The sequence below is a fragment of the Leptinotarsa decemlineata genome, unplaced genomic scaffold (assembly GCF_025532065.1).
Source record: "Leptinotarsa decemlineata unplaced genomic scaffold, Ldec_3_MD MMD2_P_RNA_scaffold_5, whole genome shotgun sequence".
Classification (NCBI taxonomy): domain Eukaryota; kingdom Metazoa; phylum Arthropoda; class Insecta; order Coleoptera; family Chrysomelidae; genus Leptinotarsa; species Leptinotarsa decemlineata.
In genome coordinates this window covers 3,367,613-3,391,800 of record NW_027412532.1, presented here as the reverse complement: position 1 = coordinate 3,391,800, position 24,188 = coordinate 3,367,613, and the positions used below count along the sequence as shown (strand labels likewise).

At 38.7% G+C, this 24,188-nt stretch overlaps 3 protein-coding genes across 13 annotated transcripts in view; 2 read left to right on the top strand and 1 right to left on the bottom strand.

Moving 5' to 3' along the window:
• The window catches only part of LOC111510848 (colorectal mutant cancer protein), an 81,402-nt gene extending 79,505 nt beyond the window's left edge, over positions 1–1,897 (top strand). For all 9 annotated transcript variants that reach the window (XM_074169256.1, XM_074169260.1, XM_074169259.1 and 6 more), the window contains one exon: positions 63–1,897. In XM_074169256.1, coding sequence (XP_074025357.1) covers positions 63–149 — 87 coding nt within the window. In that variant the 3' untranslated portion in view covers positions 150–1,897. The remainder of the gene's footprint in view (positions 1–62) is intronic.
• A 4,164-nt stretch (positions 1,898–6,061) lies between these two features.
• Positions 6,062–13,303, bottom strand: LOC111510926 (uncharacterized). 3 transcript variants are annotated; one of them, XM_074169254.1, is made up of 4 exons: positions 13,192–13,303; positions 12,767–13,004; positions 8,839–9,074; positions 6,062–6,603 (listed from the first exon to the last, which is right to left on the bottom strand). In XM_074169254.1, the coding sequence occupies exons 2-4, from the start codon at positions 12,798–12,800 to the stop codon at positions 6,124–6,126; spliced, it is 750 nt and encodes a 249-aa protein (XP_074025355.1). In that variant the 5' UTR covers positions 12,801–13,004; positions 13,192–13,303; the 3' UTR covers positions 6,062–6,123. The 3 variants fall into 3 exon arrangements, with proteins under 3 accessions (XP_074025355.1, XP_074025354.1, XP_074025356.1); XM_074169253.1 differs by having other exon boundaries at positions 13,146–13,301; XM_074169255.1 differs by lacking the exons at positions 12,767–13,004; positions 13,192–13,303 and adding an exon at positions 11,795–12,304.
• LOC141479929 (uncharacterized) lies at positions 6,601–8,370 on the top strand. The gene is made up of 2 exons (XM_074169251.1): positions 6,601–7,366; positions 7,426–8,370. Exons 1-2 carry the CDS (start codon positions 7,316–7,318, stop codon positions 8,350–8,352), a joined length of 978 nt encoding a protein of 325 aa, XP_074025352.1. The 5' UTR covers positions 6,601–7,315; the 3' UTR covers positions 8,353–8,370.
• Positions 13,304–24,188: the final 10,885 nt, after the last annotated feature.

Sequence of the window (24,188 nt, the reverse complement as noted above, 5' to 3'; positions counted from 1 at the left end):
ATTTTCTAATTTTCATGTTTTCAAAAATGGTTTTAATTGAACTATTACGAATATTATTTCAGGTTCAGAACCTCCAGCAAAGGATAGCTACCTTAGAAACGCCTCCAACCAACAGTTCGGAAAATTCCATAAACTCTGTAGCAGTCTAATTTTATCGGTGTATATTAACAAATCCTTCTTGTTGAGTTGATCTCATTAACGTGTTTCCTTTCTCAAAGATATAAAATGTCTTTGATGCCAAGCTGTTTGTATATCGAAGACAGTATTGAAGCTGATGTGGGATGTCGAAACGTGACGTGAGAAATCGATAGTCTTCCTTATCGCATCGTTTAAGCCGGCCGCAAGTTGAGACGCAGGTCTTGAGGTGACGCATGGTGAGTCACGGTGAGAAAATCAGCGGGTGGGTGGATCCCCGCAAGTTGAAACGCAGTTTGAGCCTACAGTTCTTAGGTGACGTGTCTCTTGCCTTTCGATTTTCAAATGGATTTGGTTTATGAACTTTCAATTGATATCAGCTCCGAATCTGAGTCAGAAAATGATGAGGAGGTTGAATCGTTTATTTCTGCTAGCTTCATCCCATATTGAACTTTTCAATTTTGTTCGCAAATAGTCCTCATGGCTAGTGTCGTACAAAACGCGACGATTTCTAACTGCCTCTATTGAATTTTCCTCCATTTCACTTGACACGCCGTGACTCACTGAAGAAATCTGCGGAAGGAGGACTGCGTAACGCAGGGTCACGGACCGTGAAAACTGCGTCACCACACCCTGCGTCGGAATTTGTATGGTTCGTAGAAATTCAACGTGACTCACCCTGCGTCACCTCACGGACCTGCGTCTTTACTTGCGGCCGGCCTTAGCACACAGTCCCGAGTTTTTGTTAATGTCAAACCTGGGGCGATCTTTGACACGAATTTTTGTACAGTCGTCTAGTTTGGCCAACATACTCTCATGGTCATAAACATACTGTTGACGCCCTACATCTGGTAAGGCGGGGCTCTGCCAGAGTTGACCAACTCTTCCCTTGCTACTCGTGGGAACACACATGAATGAAACAAACACAAAAACAGAAACAACAAAAACCAATCACGAGGCTGGACAGGAGTGCTCACCTCAATCTAAGGCGGTGGCTGGGGATGAACAGAAATGTCCACCCCATTCTACCGCTTGGAATGAGGCTGGACATAGCAGATCACCTCGTGATGTAATACAGAGGCCAAGGCGTAAGCGCATTTGCGGCGCCGAGCCCAAAAGGAGAAAGAGAGCGAAGGACGTAGGAGTAGCAACAACTATAAGTGCACCCTCCTTCTCCCATACTCCACCTCCAACAGCAAGGGCACTTTCTGCGGCGGGCGCCAAGAGCTCCGCTTTGAGTAAAAGCAAGGAACCAGCTGCCGCTGCAGGAGAACTCCCTCACTTGTGCTCCCCCACGGAGGGAACCCTCAGAAGGTCGCTACAACTTCCAAAACATTCGCGGAGGTCACCGTGAGACACCCCAAGGTTGCCAAAGAGAGTGTGTGTTCGGCGAGTCTTGGCCTACACCTGCGAATATGAAGGAGATGTCTCCTAGTGGCCTGTCCACCTTCCTGGAAAGGACAGGATGAACGATGACCTAGGAGGACAACTCCTCGGGAGGATGTACAATGGGTCACATGCGACCTAAGAGCTGTGGTCTACACTCCCCTTCCCTACTCTACAGATACTGCTGACGCATTATAGGGGACTATCGAGGTCTTGTAGTTTCGAAGTATGCTGAAATGTGTCTGCCTTGCTGTGATTAACTTGTACTATTGAGAATAGCAAAGATGAGTTGTCTGGAAAATTATTTATTCTTGTTCGGAAGATTATTGGAAATCTTTGTTTTCTTTTTTATTTAATAAAACTATTTTTTAGCCTGCGATTTTTATTTATTTATAAGCAGTATCTTCCTACCATAGGAATATTCAAACTGATCGGAGTGAAAGGAGTGAATGGATAGGAAAAAATTAGAATGAGGAATCGATTTCTATGAAGATGAAAATCAATAATGATAAAAAATAATTACTTTTTTTTAAACTGTTGTTGAACAATAAGTTATGCGAAATAGATGGCGCTGCCGTTTTTTGGTTTATTTTCCACATATGGAAACAGAGAGAATCTAAACTCTATGTTTATGTTAGAGCGTCGGAGAAAAGAAACTGACAAGCAGGAATTTTTGGTTTGGATTTTTTTTAAAAGATGTATTGAAGAAAAAGAGTGTGTTTGTACTTATGTACGCACGTGAGAAGTTATAATTTTCCTAAATTTATTTTTTAAATATTTAAACTCATTTTTTTTAAATTATTTCTGGCTGTGATTCATTTGATTATTTGGTTAAGTTTCTTCATGTATTCCATATAATCAATTGAATGTTGTCGTCATGTTGTAGGTACTGTGTATTATTATCTTTATCTATCATAAATTTATCAATTTATTTGAACACTTATTGCATATTAAATGATGATGTGAAAATTAATTGCAGTTCATGATATAAATACTGTCGACTACCCTCAAATTCTACAAACGTACTTAAAGTTTTGAGTGAAAAACACTTTTATCGCCTATAATCACTGTAAATTATCTTTAAATCGATAAATTGTTTATAAATATCAGTCACCACAATATATTATTTGAAAAAAATATATATTTATGTACCTCTATTCATATATATTTTATTCGGACTGATACAAAACATGTATTGTAGGTTCTAAAACAATTTAATTATCGTGAAAACAGTTTATAGTTCTCACACAATCATATATGTAGTAACTTTTTTTGAAAAACGGAAATGTTGACTAGCTAACTTCAAAGACTTCCTCTCCGATCGTGCCAGAGGAAAGTTGTGCGGAAAACGACCGTCCTCAAAGATGATACGTGGATGTCGTGGCCGGAGTGGAGTGCAAAAGTGAGGTGTTTTTCAAAAAATATAGTCAAGCTCCAATAAATATTTGAATGAAAAACATTTTGAGAGCACTGGCGGCCCCCTGCGTCAATAACCAGGCTAAATGTCAACGGATTCGACGAGGTCGTTAGTGCGATAATATATGGGTTTTATGAGAAAGTAGCATTGAAAGGCTAGTGAAAATTTGAGTGTTTTCATAAAAGAAATAGTGAACGAGGAAACTTAGAGCAAGACAGCTGCGCTCCCTGACGAAGCTTCTGTTCACTATGGACAGGAGGAGTCTGGCCAAATGCCAAATTTCTGAAAAGAAATTACCAGCATCAATGTACAGGCCGTAGCGAGAAAACCAGGGAGGGAGGAAATCCAAATTTTCCCAACCCCACCAGCAAAATTTCACAACTTTCAAAAAAATAGAAGCCATGAGATCAGTTACTACTATAATATATTAATTTTCTCACTTAGCTATCCAAAGATTGGCTGAACTTTGGCTGAACTTTTTTGAGGTTTTCAAACAACTCAAAATTTCAGAAGTATGGGATCTTCAAGTTATGTATGTTGAAAAATCCCAACCTTCTCCTGGTTCTTTCCATTTTCTTATTAACTCTCCCTTTCTTTTCTCTCATTTCTATTTTTTTAATTTTTTTTCATTTTTTTACTATTAGTTTTTTCTATCTTCACGGCCCAAAATTTCCCAACTTTTTCCCAAGTCGAAAAAGCAGGGGGGAGGTTCCCCCCGTCCCCCCATGGCGACGGCTCTGTCAATGTATACAGTATACAGTATGTATCAGGATACAATAGGATAAATATTTATTGAAACATAGAGCTACAAAAACATCATTAGAATGGATAAAACTCTTGCAACCACGTAGTAATTTTGTTATTTTGAGGCATTTTAAAAAATACGCTCATTTCTCACAAATATTTGGTAGGTGTTTTTCAAAAGTATACAGGGTGTCCCGTATAAAACTCCCCGGGCAAATATCTAAAAAACGAAAAAGAATATCCATATTTCGTGAAAACAGATAATTTTGGTGTCAAAGGGTCCTCTTATTTACGTAGAGCTCCAGTACAAGGCGTTATCCGTTAGGGTGTTGCGAAACCGACGCCAAATTTTTTAAAATGCTAACCCATTATTTTCAATTGGTTTTTGAATTCTGCGTCAAATTCTGATTTCAGCCATTTAGCACACTTGTAGTTTTTCTTGAATACTGATGAAAAAAGGCTATTTTATTGCGTATCATAAAGAGTGCCATGAATAAGTCAAAATAAATGCAATGATGTATTTATCGATCTGTCAGAAGACCTGTCAGATTTGACGAAAGTGTAAGCAGTTTTGTGTTGGTTTTTCGTAAAATTGAAAAATGGTTCAATTTTCAAATGCAGAAAAGTTGTATATGATATGTATTTATGGCGAAGCAAGAAGGAATTCAAAAGAAGCAGTGAGAATATACGCTAATCGGTATCCTGACAGAAAGTTACCGTCGGATAAAACATTCGCTGGCTCAGCCAAATCTGTGGCACGAAATGGATGTTTCAATGAACGGAAGCGAAAAAAACAAAATGGCTACTGATGAGAATCACAGTGTTGCAGTGCTAAGTCAAATGTTATTCATTTTCAATAACTAAAATGTATTCCCATATTCATGAGATGCTGATAGAAGATTGAACTTCATTGCATGGTTGTCTACCTGTATTCATGATGATCAATTTCTGAAAAAAATATTGCGGAGCGATGAAAGCCGTTTCCATAATAACGGAATAATAAACATACATAATTGTCACTATTGGTCTGACGTGAACCCTCATTGGGTGCAATGAACAAGATTTCAGTCTTTGTGGGGGGTTAATGTTTGGTGCGGAATCATTGATGGTTATTTGATAGGACCTCATTTTTTCGAAGGAATTCTCAATGGGGAGAGGTACTTGGTTTTTCTACAACATGTGTTGCCGAATCTTTCGGAGAATTTACCAATACAAACTCGACTGAATATGTGGTTTCAACAGGATGGGACACCTCCACAAAATAATAGAATAGTTACCCAATATTTGGATGATACTTTTAATAAGAAATGGCTTGGAAATAAGGGTACAATACCATGGCCAGCTCGAAGTCAAGATATTACTCCACTAGATTCCTTTTTGTGGGGGCATATCAAAGACTTAGTTTGTATGCGACGTCCACAAAATGTAGAGGATTTGAAAAATAGTATCACAAATGTTTGTGCTTCCATAACGCGAGAGACGCTTTTAGCTGTCACGAATCGGGAATTACTGAAAAGGTGGAATATGTGTTCTACGTGAAGGGAGGCAGTTCGAATACTGACTAAAATGATTCTTGTTATCACTAATTGATTTCGTTATCATCATGTTAGTCGAGTTATGGTCAAAGTAACATATTTTTTGGTAATTTGAAACATTTATTTTAATTTGTACAGAAATACGCAACTAGATAAAATTGAACAGATAATCAAATCATAAATGATGAATTCAATATATTAAACTCGTATTATTGCATTCATTTCGACTTATTCATTGCCTTCTTTACAATATGCAATGAAATTGCCTTTTTTCATCAGTATTCAAGGAAAACTACAAATGTGCTATATGGCTGAGCTCAAAATTCAATGCAGAGTTCAAAAATTATTTGAAAATACTGGGTTACCATTTAACAAAATTGGCGTCGGTGTCGCGACGCCCTAACTGATGACACATAATGCTGGATCTCTACGTGAATAAGAGGACCCTTTGACACCAGAATTATCTACTTTCACAAAATATGGATATTCTTTTTAATTTTTCAGATATTTGCCCGCGGAGTTTTATATGGGACACCCTGTATACTTAATCCTGCCAAAAGTGAATATCAGAAAGACTGGTCATATATTGATCTCCCTTGTTGGAGGTTTTCAGAAATCGAGGAAAATTATCTGATGAAAATAGTTCTTATCAGTCTTTTCGTTTTTGAAAATTCACTCGCTTCTTCCAGCCCTTGAACTCATATTTCATACAACTGATGAGTTTCTACAGGCAAACTGTTTTGTTGATATTGCTAGGGGCTTCCAAAGTGGTAATTCTAAAGAAGTTACTGACTATACGAAATATGTAAAATGGAGTACAGACAGGGTCATTGAAAAACAAAAAGTCATTCGGAATTTGATTGGTTTACATTTCTCTACACCGCCATTTGAGGCCAATCATTCATATCACTGGAGCCTCTTAAAATATACTTGTGATGTACGGTTCGTATCCTCCATAGCACTAGCCAAGGATTTCCCCTGATAAAAGGAATCCTTATATTGTATAGTTGTCGCAACTTTCCATCCCGCTGACTTGCCAATTGCCCGTGACTGGGGTGAAGTGAACAGCGCAGCTACCAGTTTTGGCACTGGCTCTAACTTCAGCTCTGTTCCATCGAGGGACACCTTCACGTTTTCTCCGTGCAATAACCTTCTTGCAACTTCTGTAGTCACTTCACAGATTTTTGAACTGATGCCCCTTCTCCTGAATTCCGGATGGGTCCCCAAAAACATTGTTTCCAACAAACAGTCCACTTTGCAATGCTCGAACAGGTCGAAGTTGTCATCAGCGTCGTTCATGTAATTGATTATGAATCGTGACAGGGGGTTCTTGCATGATTTGGCGAAGTTGGTAAAGAAGGAGTCACCCCCGGGTTGGCTTTTAACCTGGAAAACATGATTGATTTTAATGAAACTAAATTTAGGCAAATTTTCAGGTGAATCAACACGTTTGGTTGAGATTGAAAGTAGATTTATGCAAAGTAAACTTTCGTCGATATTTTTAACTCAACATTCCTCTTACTATGAAAGATTGAAGTGTAGTGATAGTGGAAGTATAAACTTTTGCAAATGCACACGGTTTCAATTCTGTCAACATGAAAAAAATGACACATGTATTTTGACTAATTATAGTTATTTATGTATCAAGGGAATTAGGAGGGCCTTAATTACCGATGGCAAAGTTTGCGTCCCGAGGGCCTCTGGCCCGAGGGACAGCAATTGCCTGAGGTTATTAAGGCTCATTAATTCCCGTGGTACATAGATAATTTTATTTCTGACCGATTTCAATAAAATTTTGTTCATTTTTGAAACGGAAAAATGTACCAATTCATTACCTTCCCGGTATATTTGAATCAGGTACCGTTGATTATAGTAGAGTTTTTTTGTTGCTAGGTTGTTGCTATGTTACTTGTTTATAAACAGAACTTTGTTATCAAGCTGTGTTTGCAGTGAAAACGTGTTTTCTACCCCAAATATAATGGAGGATATTTTGAAAAAAGCTGAACAAGCAAGAGAATCATTAATTCCATCGAAAAGTGAAGCCGTATACCAAAAATAATACAAGATATATCTGGACTGGCTGACACGGAAAAATGTTATGCCAAAAGATGTCACTGAAACTGTATTTCTGGCATATTTTCAAGAACTGGTAAGGAATTTTCTATGTTTTTCGGTAGATTTGGTAGTAATTGTGTTTATTCGTTTCAGTCAGAAACGTATAGTCCGAATTCTTTATGGACTAAATGGTCAATGCTAAAATCGATGGTGACTATACATGAGAAACGAGATATCACCAAGTTCAATGAACTACAGGCTTTTTTGAAACGGAAGAGTAAGAGTTATAAGCCGAAAAAGTCTGCTGTTTTATCTCCTAAAGATGTTATCAGATTCCTAAAGGACGCTCCTAATGATATTCATTTATTGCATAAGGTAATTTTTTTCTTATTTTCCTTTTTGTGTGTATTTATTTCATTTTTTTTGTTATATGTTGTTTTGATTATGGGTTATTTTGGAGGATGCAGAAGTCAGGAACTTTTGAATATGAAGATATCGGATATAGAGGACCGGGATTCCGTTATGGTAGTGAACGTACCGGAAAGTAAAACTGGTGTATCGAAGAAATTTACAGTTGTGGATGAAAAAGAGTTCTCCGCTTTGCCTTTATTAAGACTTTATATGTCTTTGCGTCCTAAAGGTATTGAACGATTTTTTTTGAGCTTCCGACAAAATAAATGTACATCTCAGCCAATTGGAAAAAACATGTTTGGGAAAATCTCCAGCAAAATCGCAATGTATTTAGGATTGCCAAACTCATCTTCCTATACGGGACATTGCCTTCGTCGCACTTCTGCTACTGCTCTAGCCAATGCAGGAGCAACTATGACTAACTTAAAAAGACACGGAGGTTGGAAAAGTTCCACGGTGGCGGAGGGGTATTTGGAGGATAGCATCGAATTGAGAAATAAAACGGCGCGTATGTTGTCTACTTTGTCATCAGAAGAGGCAGGTACCTCGACTGTAGTGAACAGAAGCTCCAGCCATACAAAAGAAGAAATTGTTTCCAGTGGTGGAAGTAATTTTCAGGGAACATTTCAAAATTGTACATTTATTATTTGTAATGACGTGAATAAATAAAATATGGTTCAGTTTTCATTTCTATTTATTTTTACTTGTGAAAGGTAGAGGGAATTATAAAATCTGTAATGTCCCAAGGGAGTTATGACCCTCTTTATTGATAGCGTAACTATGACGATATAAGCTTATAATATCCCGGTCAGAAATAAATACAGTTTACTGTATGATTTTCACTATAAAGGGTTTAACAAAAACCGCGACACATGTTTCGCCATACAATAGCTTTCTCAAGCATAAATAAAAAAAAACTCTACGTATTGGTGGATATACTCGTAGGTTTGATGCTACTCTTGTAATGTTTCATAATATTGTTTCAAGTGCAAATTTGCCATTTAAAGTGGTCTGTTATGGGCTACAGTAATGGGCTACAGACTGTTCCAATGGAAAACAAACTCATATATCACAGAACGTGAAACTATTTATAAAATTTTCAAAATACAATTTGTAAAGTAAATCATTGTGGTTTTCCTTTCGAGTAATACAAACCTGCAACTTGTTGACAGCAACTGCACAAACTGTGTTGGTTTCTTTTTCAACTGCAATGACTGACATACCATCTTTAGCCACGCATAGAACAAGTTTGTTTAGTTCTGCCATAGCGTCTTCATCGCTAGCTAAATTTAAAGCTTTGCACACACTTTCGTCAGTATAAAAACCTCTTTTCAGAACTTCTAATACTTTCTCTATGTATTCTTCAGTCAAAGACATGTATTGGATTGTACCTGAAAGAATTTGCTTATATATATCGTCCAGCTATCCTACAAAAAGGTCATCTGAGTTACATTAAAACTCTGCGAAATTCCTAAATACTATTGGGCACGTATTCAAAAATCACAATTTTATGTGAGATTCGAACTTGAATGTTTACAAAACCACGACAAATGTTTTTTTATACGATAGCACCTTCGGGCGTCTTGTGACGCTTGTGGTGTCGTCATTGTATCGGTCAGTACTATCATACTATGGGACACTTTACATCTATTCGATATAATGGTACGGAAATGGAAAAGAATTATTCCTGGGTCAACTATTTTGAATCATCAGATAAAGATACAGATGATTATTTCATCATTAAAGTTTTTTTACACAACGGTATAAAACTTATCACACCAGTCAAAACATATTAAAACTCATAATAAATATCATAATAACTTTCAAGAGATTACAGATTACTCACTGACATCATTCACTTCGCCTTGTTCACAAAAATATTCACTTTCTACAGAAACCCACAGATAATATGTATATACATACATAACTACTAATACAAAGGAAAGTCTCGAAAAAGAAATAGGCATCATCAAAAATGATCTTCAATGAAATGGTTACTCCAGAGTGATGGTAGAACAGGCTTTAGCTAGAAGACAGCAAGAGCTCCACAAGAAAGAGAAGCCGCCACAACTAGTACTTGTACTTCCCTACATCGGAGAATTGTCGGAAAGGATGAGAAGGATTGGGTCCAAGTATAACATCAGGACCTGCTTCAGACCTGGGAACACTATCTGTAGCAGTCTTACAAAAACCAGGCCACCAAACGTGGACTGCGATTCCAAGAATTGCATTTACCGGGTACCCTGCGAGTGCGGAGAATCATACATCGGTGAAACTAAGAAGCCATTGAAAGTTCGCATTGCTGAGCACAAGAAACAGACACAGCGAGGAGAAACCAGTAAATCCGGAATAGCAGAGCATGTTTGGACTCATCAACACGACATCAAGTGGGCTCAAGCTGAAATCATCCGCAAAGAGGAACGCTGGTTCAGGAGAACATTCAAAGAAGCCGCGTATAGGTTGCCCAACAACGCATTTAGTCAAACTAGCGTAGAGATACGCAACATATGGAAACCAGTAATCAAGCGGAACACGACCACCGCCCCTCAAACGGTCAGCTCCCGCTGAAACCGATGAAGCGGAGAGAGGAAAGAGGAGATAGGTGAAAGCACTCGAATGACATATAAATAGTCAGATATCGGCGTTAGTTAGGGAAGCTATAGATTATGCTGTAGACGACCCCTCCCGATATAGAAGGCCATGACACTCTGTCGAATGAGGCACTCATGTCCCCCGTTAACGAATGAACAATGTCCTCATCCATTCCACCCCAGTCAAGCAGGGATACACCGTGAAGGACGGTAATGATGTCTGTGGACTTTTATACCGTCATCACCTCTTCAGTTCAATCAAGGATCTAGGCTCTAACCTGATTGAACTGAAAATGGCTGTCGAAATGATTCCAGTCATCACAAGAAGACGATTGTGGATACCAAAAATTGAAACGTCGTGAATTAACTTGGTTTGGAATCTTTTGATTTTTAATTTTCATTTCTTGTTAATGATTTCATCTCGTGTTAATAATTTAATTTTTATTGATTTTCGGTTGTTGCTTCTATTTCATTTCATTGTAATTTCAGTTTTTTTGCATAATATAATTGTTAATTTTCAGCTATTTAAAAAAAAGTACAGATTCTCTCAGGTTTTTAAAATCAATTCATATCAAATTAGACAATGGAACCCCGAACTAATGAAATAACTGCTAACTATTAGCATCAAACAGTGAGGTACTCATCTATTGTACAAAACGTATTTTCATTAATATAATTGAACAATTTTGTTTTGAAAACAAACACACTTGCAGACCGGTTTCGGTCTGCAAGTGTGTTTCAATAATTGTATTGTATCGCCACCAGTATATGCAGGAATAACTTCAGTGAAGAATCCTGCACTCACTGACACCTGACTGAACCATTACCCGAAACTAATAGTAACTCATTCTTCTACGAACCATATGAACAGAACGAAGTAATGGACATCATTTCAAACCTGAAAAATAAAACCTCCTTAGGATATGACGAGCTACCAACAGTGTTTATCAAAGCCCGTCGGAATGAATTCAGTTTCTATATCACTCAAATTATAAATATGACAATGAGAGTTGGTCATTTTCCAAATATTTTGAAAATATCAAAAACCACCCCTGTATATAAAAAGGGTGACCCTCAACAAATTGAAAATTATAAAGCAATCACGACATTGTGTCCAATAGCAAAATTGAAAGAGGAATCTATATACGCTTAACAAATTTTTTGGAGAAATATATCATTCACTCGGGTAGTCAACACGGGTTTAGAAAAGGGTTATCAACCCAAACAGCAACAACTGAGGTCACCCAGTATATACATAGCAGTCTTGATAATGCTGAATATGTTCTCGTTATATTCTTTGATTTAACGCGGGCTTTCGATACGCTGAACCCAAACATACTCTAAAGAAAACTGGAACGTTTAGGATTGCGGGGCCTTATTAAAGACTGGATAATTTTCTATGTAACGGGAAAATGTGAAAATTGGGAATGAACTCTCAAGCCAATATAATGTAGGTATTGGAACCCCTCAAGGGAGTATCTTAGGACCACTCTTATTTCTGTTGTACATAAATGACCTACCTGACTTCATTGAAGGGGAAAGGTGTTTATGTATGCAGACGATACGACAATAATAGTGACGGGCTCATTTATTTATTTATTTATAATGGTGTACAAGAAACCATCTTGTGGTGAACCTACAAAAAACTATGTTCATTCAATTCAGCAGTGCACGCAGTTATAAACCAAACCTTGTCAATCTGAATATAAACAACAATCAACATGAATTATCAAGCTCAACAAAATTCTACATCTCGATAATAACATAACGTGGATCGAACAAAAGGGTGGTATATTGACATTTCCCTGCATATACATTTTAAATATATTTCTGTATACACATACTAATAAAGATTGCTATGCTAGAAATGGTGATAGACACAGGTATGAAAAAAGAAACAAAGATAACCTTCGCATCGAAAAATTCAATCACACATATTATACAAAATCACCACAACATAATGGACTTACACTATATAATTATATATCAAATAATGTAGAAGAATTATCACACCCTCTCTTCAAGAAAAAAATTAAAATAATGCTGACAATGAATGCTTTCTACAGCCTTGAAGAATTTGTGAACTATTGCAAAAGTACCTAATTTATGTTAATACTTGTATGAATATTGTACTTTCAAAATTATTTATTGAATTTCAAATTCTTTAAAAATTGATTTGTATAACATTAATAATGTGCTACTAAGTGTAATATGACTTGCCATATCCAAGCACAGCTTGGCTACAAATAGTTAATAAAGAATCTGAATCTGATATAATTCAACGCCCTTCGTGGTATTAGCCAGGGGAATAGTTCTTTTCTGATAGGTGTCAGTCCATTAACCTACTGTGTAGGGTGTTGAGACTGGCCTGAATGAATTGTTCTTTTAGATGATTTGATATCTATAACACTTCAGGTTCGATATGTAAATAATCAGGTTCAATTGGGTACATATAGGTGGTAATACTAACAGAAATAGTAAACTTCACTCACCATTATTACTTGTAGCCCAAATTTTGGAGACCATTGCGCTTCTCTCATGAAATGTTTTCAAATTTGCGTTGAAGATGTAACAATATGCCCCAAAAAAGCCTAATGGCTAAATATAACACTATTATATAATACAGATACTATTATTCATGTGTATATTTCCTGCAGTAGCTGTCACTGGTTCGATGAAAGTAAAGACTACCTACTTACTTGGAGAAAATTCACTTCATTCAAGGAATATCTAGAAGGAAAAAGTAGAAAATTCAAGAACTATGCGGTATCTGTACATTAAAATCATATTTTTGGATAGTGAGGTATGCTACGTTTTACCGTAGTAGGTATAACCATAGTATAAAGATAATTGTACTATGGTTTTACTTACCGCAGAACTGATCTTGATGGAAACTGACCTTGAGTTCATTACTTACTGATTCAAGTAACTACATTTCGTTTGCCATTTATCAATTCTGAAACTCGTTATCAAGTTTTTGTAAAAATTTACGATTTTCTTGCAATTAACCATATGATAAATAGTATATTACGCAACTGAAATAATTTTTTTTATCTCATTTATCTCGGTTGTTCAACAGGAGATTTAAGATATGTTTGTCATACGAGTTCTACATGATATCAACACCCCCCCTCGTAGTTGAGATATTCTCTCGAAAAGCAAAACTTGATTCTAATAATCCTCAGTGAGGACATCAGGAAGTTGTTTCTTGGTACCAATATATTTCAATCAGTCATCTCCTGACGCTTCTGACTTTGATAGCAAAACACGCGTTAGAAGATGAAGTTATAGTTTGAGTTAATTTTTTAAAATTTGTGACTATTCCTATACGGATTCCAATCTATCAAGAAAAAGAGGCAGAGAATAAATAATGAGCAAAACTCCACGATAGAAAATGAAAATTGAGCAATGACATTTTTAAATAATGGAATGTGGTTTTCAAGTTCTAAATTGATGTGTTTCAGGATTATTTATAGAGTAAAGTGTGGTTAAGACTAATTTTCAGCAAATAAGAGAAAATTATGTTAGTCTGCAAGCCCATACTCAATTACTAGGGAGTCATGTAATACCTCCTAAAAATGGTAGATTTTCATAGTTCTGAAGTGAAAAACAGGTTAGAACCATATTACGTTAGTTGTAAAAATTTTGAAAAAGTAAAAACACTTATACAAGTGGGGGATCAATTTGCCAAAAGTCCTTCTACAGCTTTCAAAAATTTAGCTACTAATTACGATTGGAATCTTACCTAGTAGGGGATTGATCTTACGTTTATCACCTTATAAACCAACTGATTTGTAAGACATAATCAAATGAGTGACCGTTTTTGATATAAAAAACTAATTTCACGGAATTTATCACGTTTACCTACACATGTCACTTTTCCAATAACAAATTTTCTCTCAATTTTCCCGACCCATTTTTTGTAGGATGTTTGTTTAGGAAAGATATCAGCCGTAATTAGTATCTGAGTTTTTTAGAATCGTACATGGGCAATCGGCAATTCACCCCCACTTCCGCTGTCGCTTTGAGTTTTCCAAGAGTTTCACGACGAATCATTAATTTTTAGTACATATCATAGGACCACCCAAAAATTCAGCATGGCTTTGTGGACAGTATGAAAAAATTCTTCAATTGAAAAGTAAAAGACTGCATGGTCCGTGACCATGAGAGAGCAGGAATTGGAGCATTTCTCTTTAGGGCAGTTGCCCGAGCAGCTGATGAACTCGGTTTAGTTCTCGACACTGAACGAGGTGACCACAACTCTGTCACCGAGTTAGAACCCGTTTTGCAAAAAGCTCAGATGAAAGCCGCAGAGATCACCTCACTTCTGCAACACAAGGATAAGCCAATGCACGGGATCTTCTTCAATAACATTGGAGACCTTGGCTTATCAAAGCGCCTGACATTCGCTTTTCTCAGGTCGAGTGGGCTGAAATCGGAACCTGAGGGGTTCATCATGGCTTGCCAGGATGGTGTCTTCAACACCTTAGCCTACCGCAGTCGCGTGAAGGGTATAGAGGTTCTTGACACAAGGTGCAGGGCCTGCCGCGAGGCGCTCTACACCCTAATGCACTTGCTACCAGCATGTCCAGCATATGCGGTCTCGGCCTATATCCATCGACATAACGCAGCCCTAAGAGTGCTATAATACCATCTACGGCACTCTTGTGGTATTGAGGAGACACCGGTGTTGCCCTACGCTCCGGGAGATATCTCCCTGTCAAGATGGTTGTTCTGTTTATTAGAGTCCTTGGTGGAATGATGATCTCTCCACTCTCGAATCTTAATAAAATCATACCGGCCTGCCGCACTAAGGCAGAAATCTTAGCCGGACAGATGCAGAAGGCTGTCACTCTTGGCTCATTGCACTAGCTCAGGGTATATGATTCTCGGACCCAATGATCACTTACCCCACGGTGTGGGGAGTGGTCGTTGGTTGATAATACTGGTGCGCCCTCCCGAATGTATTAGGGCTTCGGGGGATTGGGCCTGACCAGCGCATTCTTCGGTAGATAATAATAATAATGAGAATGCAGAAGTCTGTCATTCTTGGCTAACTGCGCTTGTTCAGGGAACATGATTCTTGGACCCAATGATCACTTACCCCACGGTGTGGGGAGTGTTCGTTGGTTAATGCTGGCGCGCCCATCCGAATGTATCGGGGCTTCGGGGGATAGGACCTGAGCAGCGCATACTTCGGTAAAAATAATAATAATAATAATAATTTGCCAAATCTTCTTAGAATTATTACATTGATTATGAAAAAGCATAAAGGTATCCTACGTACATTTATATATAGTGAACAAATAAAAACGATTGCCACTTAGGTTCACATGGAACCTAAATGAGGCAACCTATTCAAAAACGAACTGTCATCTGAAAGAATAGTTTTATTTCGTTAGGATTGTTAGAAGCAGCAATTAACAGTAAGCAATTTGAAAGTCTGTCTTTACAATTTCGATGAAAATCGTAACAAAAACAACAGTTTTGAAGCATTTCATGTGAAACGAAAACCTTTCACCGGAGCCTTTTGTGTAATAAATGACCGTCTGGTCTGAATTGGCGATCCCTATATAAGTACTACTATGAATATATAATAATCATCTCAGTATTTACTCGCACCAGAAATATTCACCCCCCTGTATATGGGATCGTTCAGCCGAAGGTATTTATTTTCTTAATTTAGTTTGGTAGCGTAAGAGTTGCTGCCACCAGATCAGAAAAAGTTTGAAATCCGTCCTGATCACACGGATTGAGAATTAGTAGGCAACTTGGTCAACAGTTGACTTTTTCCTACCTTCTAATCTTCGTGGAGAAATGGCTTGGTTATGCCACCAATTATATCCTCAGAGGCTGGATTCGGCCACGGCTTAAATGCGTGGTCTATTAGGGGTTTGAGGAAATGAAATAATATTAGCAAAGTTTTCACAAACCAACTTTATTGATGAGTAAAGTTGGCAGAATAATCGGATTAACAATAGAATAAAATTAAATGAACAAAAATTAATACTGAACGTTATTTACACTATATAAAAGAGAAAGAAATAAATAATTATAACCATGAACAAACTGACAGGAGTATTCCTTTGAAAATTGAGGTAACTTCACTTATACCAATTAAAATACAACTCTGAGAAGTTATCAAGAGACCCACTTAATCGCTCCTCTCTGTATAACGTAGGAAATTACTATGACCTATAATAATCTAATAAAATGAAAAGGGAACCCGATTCGTAGCTATATTATTATGGTAAATGTTCAGTAATACTCTAGGTGCCAAGTCGAAAATATAGTCCACATAAGCATGCAATAACATCTACACTATATATCAGAATTGTTTAAAATACGCTCACCAAAATTATCGTAGACGGACTCCCCTGAAAACTCCAACGAAAGCCACTATTTCCCCAAAAACTCTTAACAGAAACTCGGAAAAATCTCTAAATCACTAAATTGAATAAACCCGCGAATACTACCAAAACCCAATTAGTGTCACTTCTCTAAACAGTGACTTGAAATATCTCAATATTTCAATTCACTCAAAATTTCCAGCTACCGTAGGAAATTCAACTGGATTCACCAAATCTCCGCGCACCACTGACTTAAATCTTTCCAAAAAAACCTCACCACCTTTACTATGTTAGGGGATGTAAGTAATGTTATCCCAGAAAATTCTAACCAATCAGAAAGTTTGAAATTGTTTCTAAGACTGGTACTCTTTTCGCCACCTCATGGTCCGGCGAATAAGTCCTCAAGAATTCACGTCTAGTTCCCGACATTTCTAATGTCGTGAGTCTACTACTGATATATAGATGTCACTGCAAGGGTCATTTTTGGATATTTTCTTTGCTGTCTCGAATAAAACATATGTAGATTAGCCACTTGGGTGGCTTCATTTTATCTTGTCGTTAAATTTAGAGCTCATAAGATAAATTGCGATATTTATTATACGTTTGAGTGTTTTCTGACTTTTATTCTAAATGGGGTATACAGACTGGATGACATATTTTCGACCCTTAACGAAAGATAATGAAATGAATTATGGGGTTGAATGTTACAAAATATCGAATTTCTTAGTATCAAGCAGTTAATTTTAACGACTTTTTTTCTTTAAATGGCTTGGTTCTGTTGGCCTTAAGGTTATTTCTGAAAGATGATAAGGTTCCCTTTTCATACGAAAACACATGTGTTTTGGTATTTAAAATTCAACTAAAAATATAATAAATCCAACTTATTACAATACTCCCCCTTTTGAAAAAGTTTTGGCTCAATTGCCATAACTTTTCTCGCTTCATGCTTACTGACAAATGCAACAACGCCACCTCATGTCGAATTCAAATATGAAAACAGAATAGGTATCACCTCAAGTTACGCGACTTTCAGTGGGGTTGTCTCGCATGCTATGATTAGGGGTTCCCTAACGAAATATTCCAAATTTTACAAAAAAAAGTCATTGAAATAGGAGTGAACGTATCTCCTTGTATACTACAGTTCGCGTTATCACATCACAACAGAGGCCATATTCACTCACGATTCACTGTAGTCTTTTACGCCTTGGTGAATTTCCATCTCAATAACTTCCATATGATATGCTACTCTTTATTGGTCAACGGCACATTATTCTAGATACGATTCGAATAGATTGAACTCAGATTGAATTCAATCTACACAGATCCTAAGTTCGTCCTACAACTTTGTACCGCACTGATTGAAAAGTCTTTTGGTCAGTCACTCAAGCTGCTTCGTTAATGTCTTTGTTCACAGTCCAGTGTGTCTGGGGCAAAACAGGGTAACCGCCAGTGGTATGATGGGCAGTCTGCTGGGGTTCTGCGATGATTGGCAATGACGTCGTCGGTTTATCTGGTTGGGCTTCTCTGGAACGCTCCAGTTGAATTACACACCAGGTCAGGGTATCGCCTATAGAGTAGGTACTTCGCAACTCGAAATGTATAATAACCGCCAATTAGTCTCTCGCTCGGATCCTCACGTCGACTAAGAAAGCCATATTCTTCCAGGTTCGTCCATTTTCATGGTAGGTTGTTCCTTCGCAGGTGCAGGTACTATCCACTGATCCCAATATTATTAATGTGGCGCTGATTGAACAATTCAAGGTTATTTGTTCAATAACTAACAGGATCCCAACAGGTATAGTTTCAACGTTCCGTAACTGTCTACATAACTCGACAGTCCTTTTTCCACCAAATAAGTCTGACTATGCATCTCACGGTGATGCATCAATCTGAAGTCGCTCAAGTACGCGGATTCTCGTTCTGGACACTAACGTCTCTGAGAGATACAGTCGAAATGTTCACTCTCTCATCCCTGCAACCGTACGCGATCATCCTGATTACCGATACAAAATAATGCCTGACCAGCAAGATAGCAATCATTAGGAAAATCGAGATCGTGCTGCCTTTTTCCATCTCATTGCCAGGGATTGACGAAGGGTGTATAGACGCTCCAATTTAGATTAAACCATCGATCGTTTATAATATGGTAAAATAAAAATCATTACATTCATTAAGAAAAGTTGAGACTACAATAAACTATACAATAAACTAAAAGGAAGTGAAAACAAAATTCACTTGATACGTCATCTAATGTCAATCCGGGTCAAAGATAGACACTAGTTCGACGAACACATCAATAACTTAGCTTGAAGAGAGTTTACCCCGGGCTCTTCAAGTAACGGCACTCCTCTGATTTGCTCAAATGCATTCTCATCATTATAGTTTCTTTCCTGCCCACCCCTAATCGTTCATCTACTCGTATCATACATTCATCTCACTCATTAATTTCACTCTCCATCATCCAGTTCTCATTCACTCAGTTACATTCTCTTACAGGTTCAGTCGATCTGGTTCTCTCCGAATCCGAGCGGATCTCCTTAAGGGTTGGGGTTCCTCTATACCTTCCTCTACATCAACATCTTCCTCCTCAGTCACTGCTTCTTCCGAGTGACCTTCGAATTCTATCCACTGGGGGAGAATTGTGATTTTTTTCTCGTTTTCCTCTTCTTTACGTCCATTCTTAGACGTCCTCCCAGAGCTATTCATCCTCTCCTCTTCATAGTCGCTATTATTATTTTCCTCGGAATCATCCCCTTCGACAGTATAGGTTGAGTATGACTTCAGCCGATTCACGTGTACTACCTGTTCGTCTGTTCCACCAACCTTCTTCACTCGATAGGTCACTGGACCTATTATCTCTACAACCTTGTATGGCCCTATCCAGGGCTTCACGAGTTTCTTTGATATACCGGGCTTAACGTGCATTCGCAAGAGATACACTTGATCTCCGAGCTCATACGTCCTCTCCCTCGTTTTTTTGTTGTAATGCTTCGCTCTTTCTTCTTTGGCCTTTTCCGATGTTTTCAATACTCGCGAGTACACTTCTTTCAGTCTGGCAGCTAGCTCCGAAGCGTAGTTTTCTGCACAGTCGTATCTGATTCGCTGCGGTCGAATGAAGTCTTCCACAGGCAACACTTGCTCACGTCCATGCAGAAGGAAGAACGGGGTGTATCCGGTGGAAATATGAACGTTCCCGCGGTAAGCCATCAGTACCACCGGAATCCATGTGTCCCAGTCGCGTTGATTATCTGCTATATAATGTGATAGCATATCTTTCAACACTCGGTGCATCCGTTCAATTTGACCATTCGATGTCGGTGCGTAGCTCGAAGTTTGGATCTTCTTGATATCCAACATTTGACATACAGCCTTAAATAGGCCAGACGTAAAGTTTGCTCCTTTGTCAGTTAAGAGCATCCTAGGCGCTCCATGTCGGTACACGATGTGTTCCACGAAGGCTCGTGCGATTGTGTCCGCCTTTTGGTCTGGAAGGGGAATAGCTTCCACGTACTTCGTAAAATAATCTTGGAACGTTAATAGGTAGCGATTTCCATCCCAAGATGTCACTAAGGGTCCCACTATGTCCATAGACGTCAGTTCCCAGGGTTCATAAGCCGTCGTGAACTTTTGAAGAGGTGCCTTTCTATGATGTGGTGAAGTTTTTCGCTTATTACAAGATTCGCAAGCTGCCACGTAATTTGATATTACCGCCCGCATATTAGGCCAATAAAATCTCCTCTTGATACTCCACAACGTTTTTTGTTGCCCCTGATGTCCGGCCATAGGCATATTATGAAAATCTTCAAGTACCTTCTTCATCATTTCCTTGGGGACTACTAGCTTTTCTTCTCCATCTTCTTCAATTCTATACAGTATTCCGTCTTTATCTGTATAGAATTCTTGTTTTCCTTCCTCTGCATCTTTCAGTTGGGCTATCACGGATTGGCAAAATTTATCACGACTTTGTGCCCTCTCCACAGTTTCTCGATCCCAAACTGGTTCTATAACTATATTTTCTTCTACAATCCAGATAGGTTTGTCTATAGTGCCCCTGTCGTCGTACACTCTGATTTCCATGTCAGATCCGTACCAAATGAATTCAATCATTTCCACGACTTTTTCCCATCCCAGTCCGTCCAAACCACATCCCAGCTTAGGTATGGCCAGAAATTTATCCTGGTTTCTTTCGCAACATTCTCAGAGTTCTTTAAGACACTCCCATAATGTGTGGTAGGTGGGTTTCTCATAGTAGGCACTCTCCGTGACCAGGTAATAAATGTTCCTTTCCGGAAGCGCTAACGTCGCTACTTCCCCTACACCTTTTCCTTGTCCTTTCAGGGACTCCACGCCTCCATATCTCTCCTTGAAAATCTTGGCGAGCCCCGCTCCCATAGCTAGATCCTTCGACACGCAGTGAGCTAACGCCCAATTTTCTGGTGAAGTGAACAAATCTTCTTTCCGATACGTCAGGTTCTGGAACCGTGGTATCTTGTGTTTCTTCCTATACTCTTCGAATTCCACGTACTTCACGTCTATGAAGTTTTCCTCTTCATTATACATTCGACTAAGAGCATCGGCATTTCCGTGAAGTTTTCCGGGTCGATGGATAATTTCAAAATCGTACTCCGCCAAGGTAAGTGCCCATCTAGTCAACCTCGAACTCGGGTCTTTCAGAGTCAGCAACCATTTCAACGGTCGGTGGTCGGTGATTACCGAGAATTTCTTCCCGTATACATAACAACGGAAAGTTTGTATTCCATACATAACTCCAAGTAACTCCTTTTCTGTCGTAGTGTAGTTCAATTCTGCCTTCTTCAACTTACGGCTCGCATAGGCAATGGGTCTTTCATACCCATCTCGTAGTTGGCTCAACACTGCTCCCACACCTAGTCCTGACGCATCGGTCGCCAAAATAAACGGTTGCTCGAAGTCAGGAAAAATCAAAATCGAATCTGACTTCAACACATTCTTCAGTTTCCTTATGGCTTCTAGCACTTCTTCTGTAATTTCAAATTTGACGTTCTTTTTCGTCAAATTGACCAATGGTGCAGATATCTCCGTAATATTGGGTATGAATCGGCGATACCAATTTACTATTCCCAAAAAGGACCTCACTCCCCTGATATTCTTTGGTAGTGGAAAGTTGGCAATTGTCTCTATGGTCTCCGGGTCGGGTAATATACCCTCCTGGGAAAGGACATGGCCCAAATATTTCACTTTCTCTGACATGAAATTACATTTCTTTGGTTTCAGCTTCACATTAGCCTCGCTCAATCTTTCGAAAACCCTTTCAATTTTTTCAATGTGGTCTTTTCCACCCTCAGTATTGAAAATGATGATATCATCCAAATAGACCATACATGTCTCTGGAGTCAACCCTGTGAGTGTCATGTTCATAAACCTCTGGAAGGTCGAAGGCGCATTCACAAGACCGAATGGCATTTTCATATACTCGTAGTGACCTTGAAACGTACTGAATCCTGTCAACGGTATCGCCTGCTCGTCCATATCTATCTGATGATAGGCTTCGGCTACATCAATAACCGAGAAGAGCATGTTTGTACCTGCTTTGTGTCCTTGAATCAAATCCGATATGTTAGGAAGGGGATAGTATTCCTTCTTGGTTACGTTATTGAGTCCTCGGTAGTCGATGCACATTCTCACTTTCTCTTCTCCATTAGGCAGGCGTTTTGTTACCAGTACTACGGGTGCAGACCACGGACTGCATGATGGTCTTATAACTTTCAAGTCCAATAATCTTTTTATTTCCCCTTCGAGTACTTCTCGTTGACGATAAGGTATGCGGTATGGAGCTTTACAAATGGGCTGTGCGCCTGGTACCAAAGTCAAGCTATGCTTTACCTTTGTCGTACTAGTCAACTCTTCATCTTCATCCCGAAACAGATGCTTGTATTTTCGAATTAACTTAAATAGCTCTTCTTTGTTCATTTCATCCAAATGATGTAGGTCAAATCCATTTCTCATCCAATCATCGTTTGAAAAATCCAATTTACAAACATTGCTATTAGAGGTGTTAATTTGAGGTGATTCCTCTCCCACAATAGCTCTACTAAGTTTCTGTCCTCTCTTCAGAATAACCTCTTTCCACGATAAGTTTATGATTTTCACTGGGATTTCTTTTTCATTCCTTACAACAGTACGGGCTACGTGTGCTTGAGGATTTCCTATTTCGAAGGGCTCACAAACTAGGATATCACCTTCTACAGGTACTTTCAGGCTTCCTCGTATATACGCCTCTGTCCTTGGGGAAATTACCAGATCCTCCATTGCTACCAGGTCCGATTCTGATACTGGCTCATCTGATGTCTGATTTTCGTCTGGACTGATATCAGACTTACTCTGTTTCGCGTGCGATGGACGCGCTCCTGAATCTGTCTTGGAAGTACCGACACTTTCTCTAAGTTTGGATAACTCTGGTACTCTGACGATTTCATTTTCTAATTCCTGAGGAAAAATTCTGCCAGCATCGTTGATTCTGATGATGCCTTCAGTTTTATTTTCGTCATCTTCTGTGTCCGTCGTATTCTTCCTTGTCTCGGCTGCTGCCTCTTCTGTTGTGATAACTTGTACCGCTAAAGGTACCTCGGTTATCGCTTCAGTCTCCTCTGCATCGCCTTGCTTGTTATTTCCTCTTCTTTCAAAATTTTCTGATATTTGTTGATGTCTATTTGTCTCCCATCGATCTGTCCGCTGGACTTGTCTTCTGTAACTATCGAAGAAGATTTTCACTTTTTGAAGCCAACCAGCCCAGTTATTCTCTGATCCCCGGTGCTGAAAAGATGCGGTTTCCCTGTGCGTTGCGTCTATGCTTCTTCCATTACTTTTGTTTTGTGCACTGCCTATTAGATTTTTGTCGTTTCTTCTCCTGGTGATTTGTCCTATCCTTGATGGTAATGGACATCCAATATTTCCGTCCATGTCCTTTTTGTGCAGAAATGGGATGACCTTTCCCCACATGGCGACTGATGGTACTTGCTCGTAGGAGATACGTGCTCGATTGGCATATAGGAAATCCCTTCCCAATAAGGCTTGAACCGTTCCCAATGTTTCATCCTCACAAACGATTGCGGTACATCTTGTGTTAACATCTCCATCCTCAGGTCCTATTGTCATACTCGTAGTACCCCACGTCCGCAAAGGATGTCCTGTGACACTGGTCAACTGATATTTATCCGCTCCTCTCACATCTACTTCATTCTCCAGCACTCGCTTTTTTTGAATAAGCGTTACCGCTGCTCCTGTATCTACTAAACAATAACTCAATACTCCATTCACACTCACTCTTATAATATGGGGTATATCCGGTATATCTCCTGAATTTACCTCCGGTATTACCATAACCCGTTTACTTTCCCTTTTATTATGATTTTGTACACCCGAATTTCCCAATTTCCCTGTATTATATATTTGATTCTGCCTTCTTGTTTGTCGATGGCCTCCATCCTGGCAGGGGGAATTCAGCCTCAGAAGTTTAAATTGACATTGTCCCCATCTTCCTGTCGTGGCCCTGAAAAAGAAGTCGACTGTGATGCTTGTCTAGGTA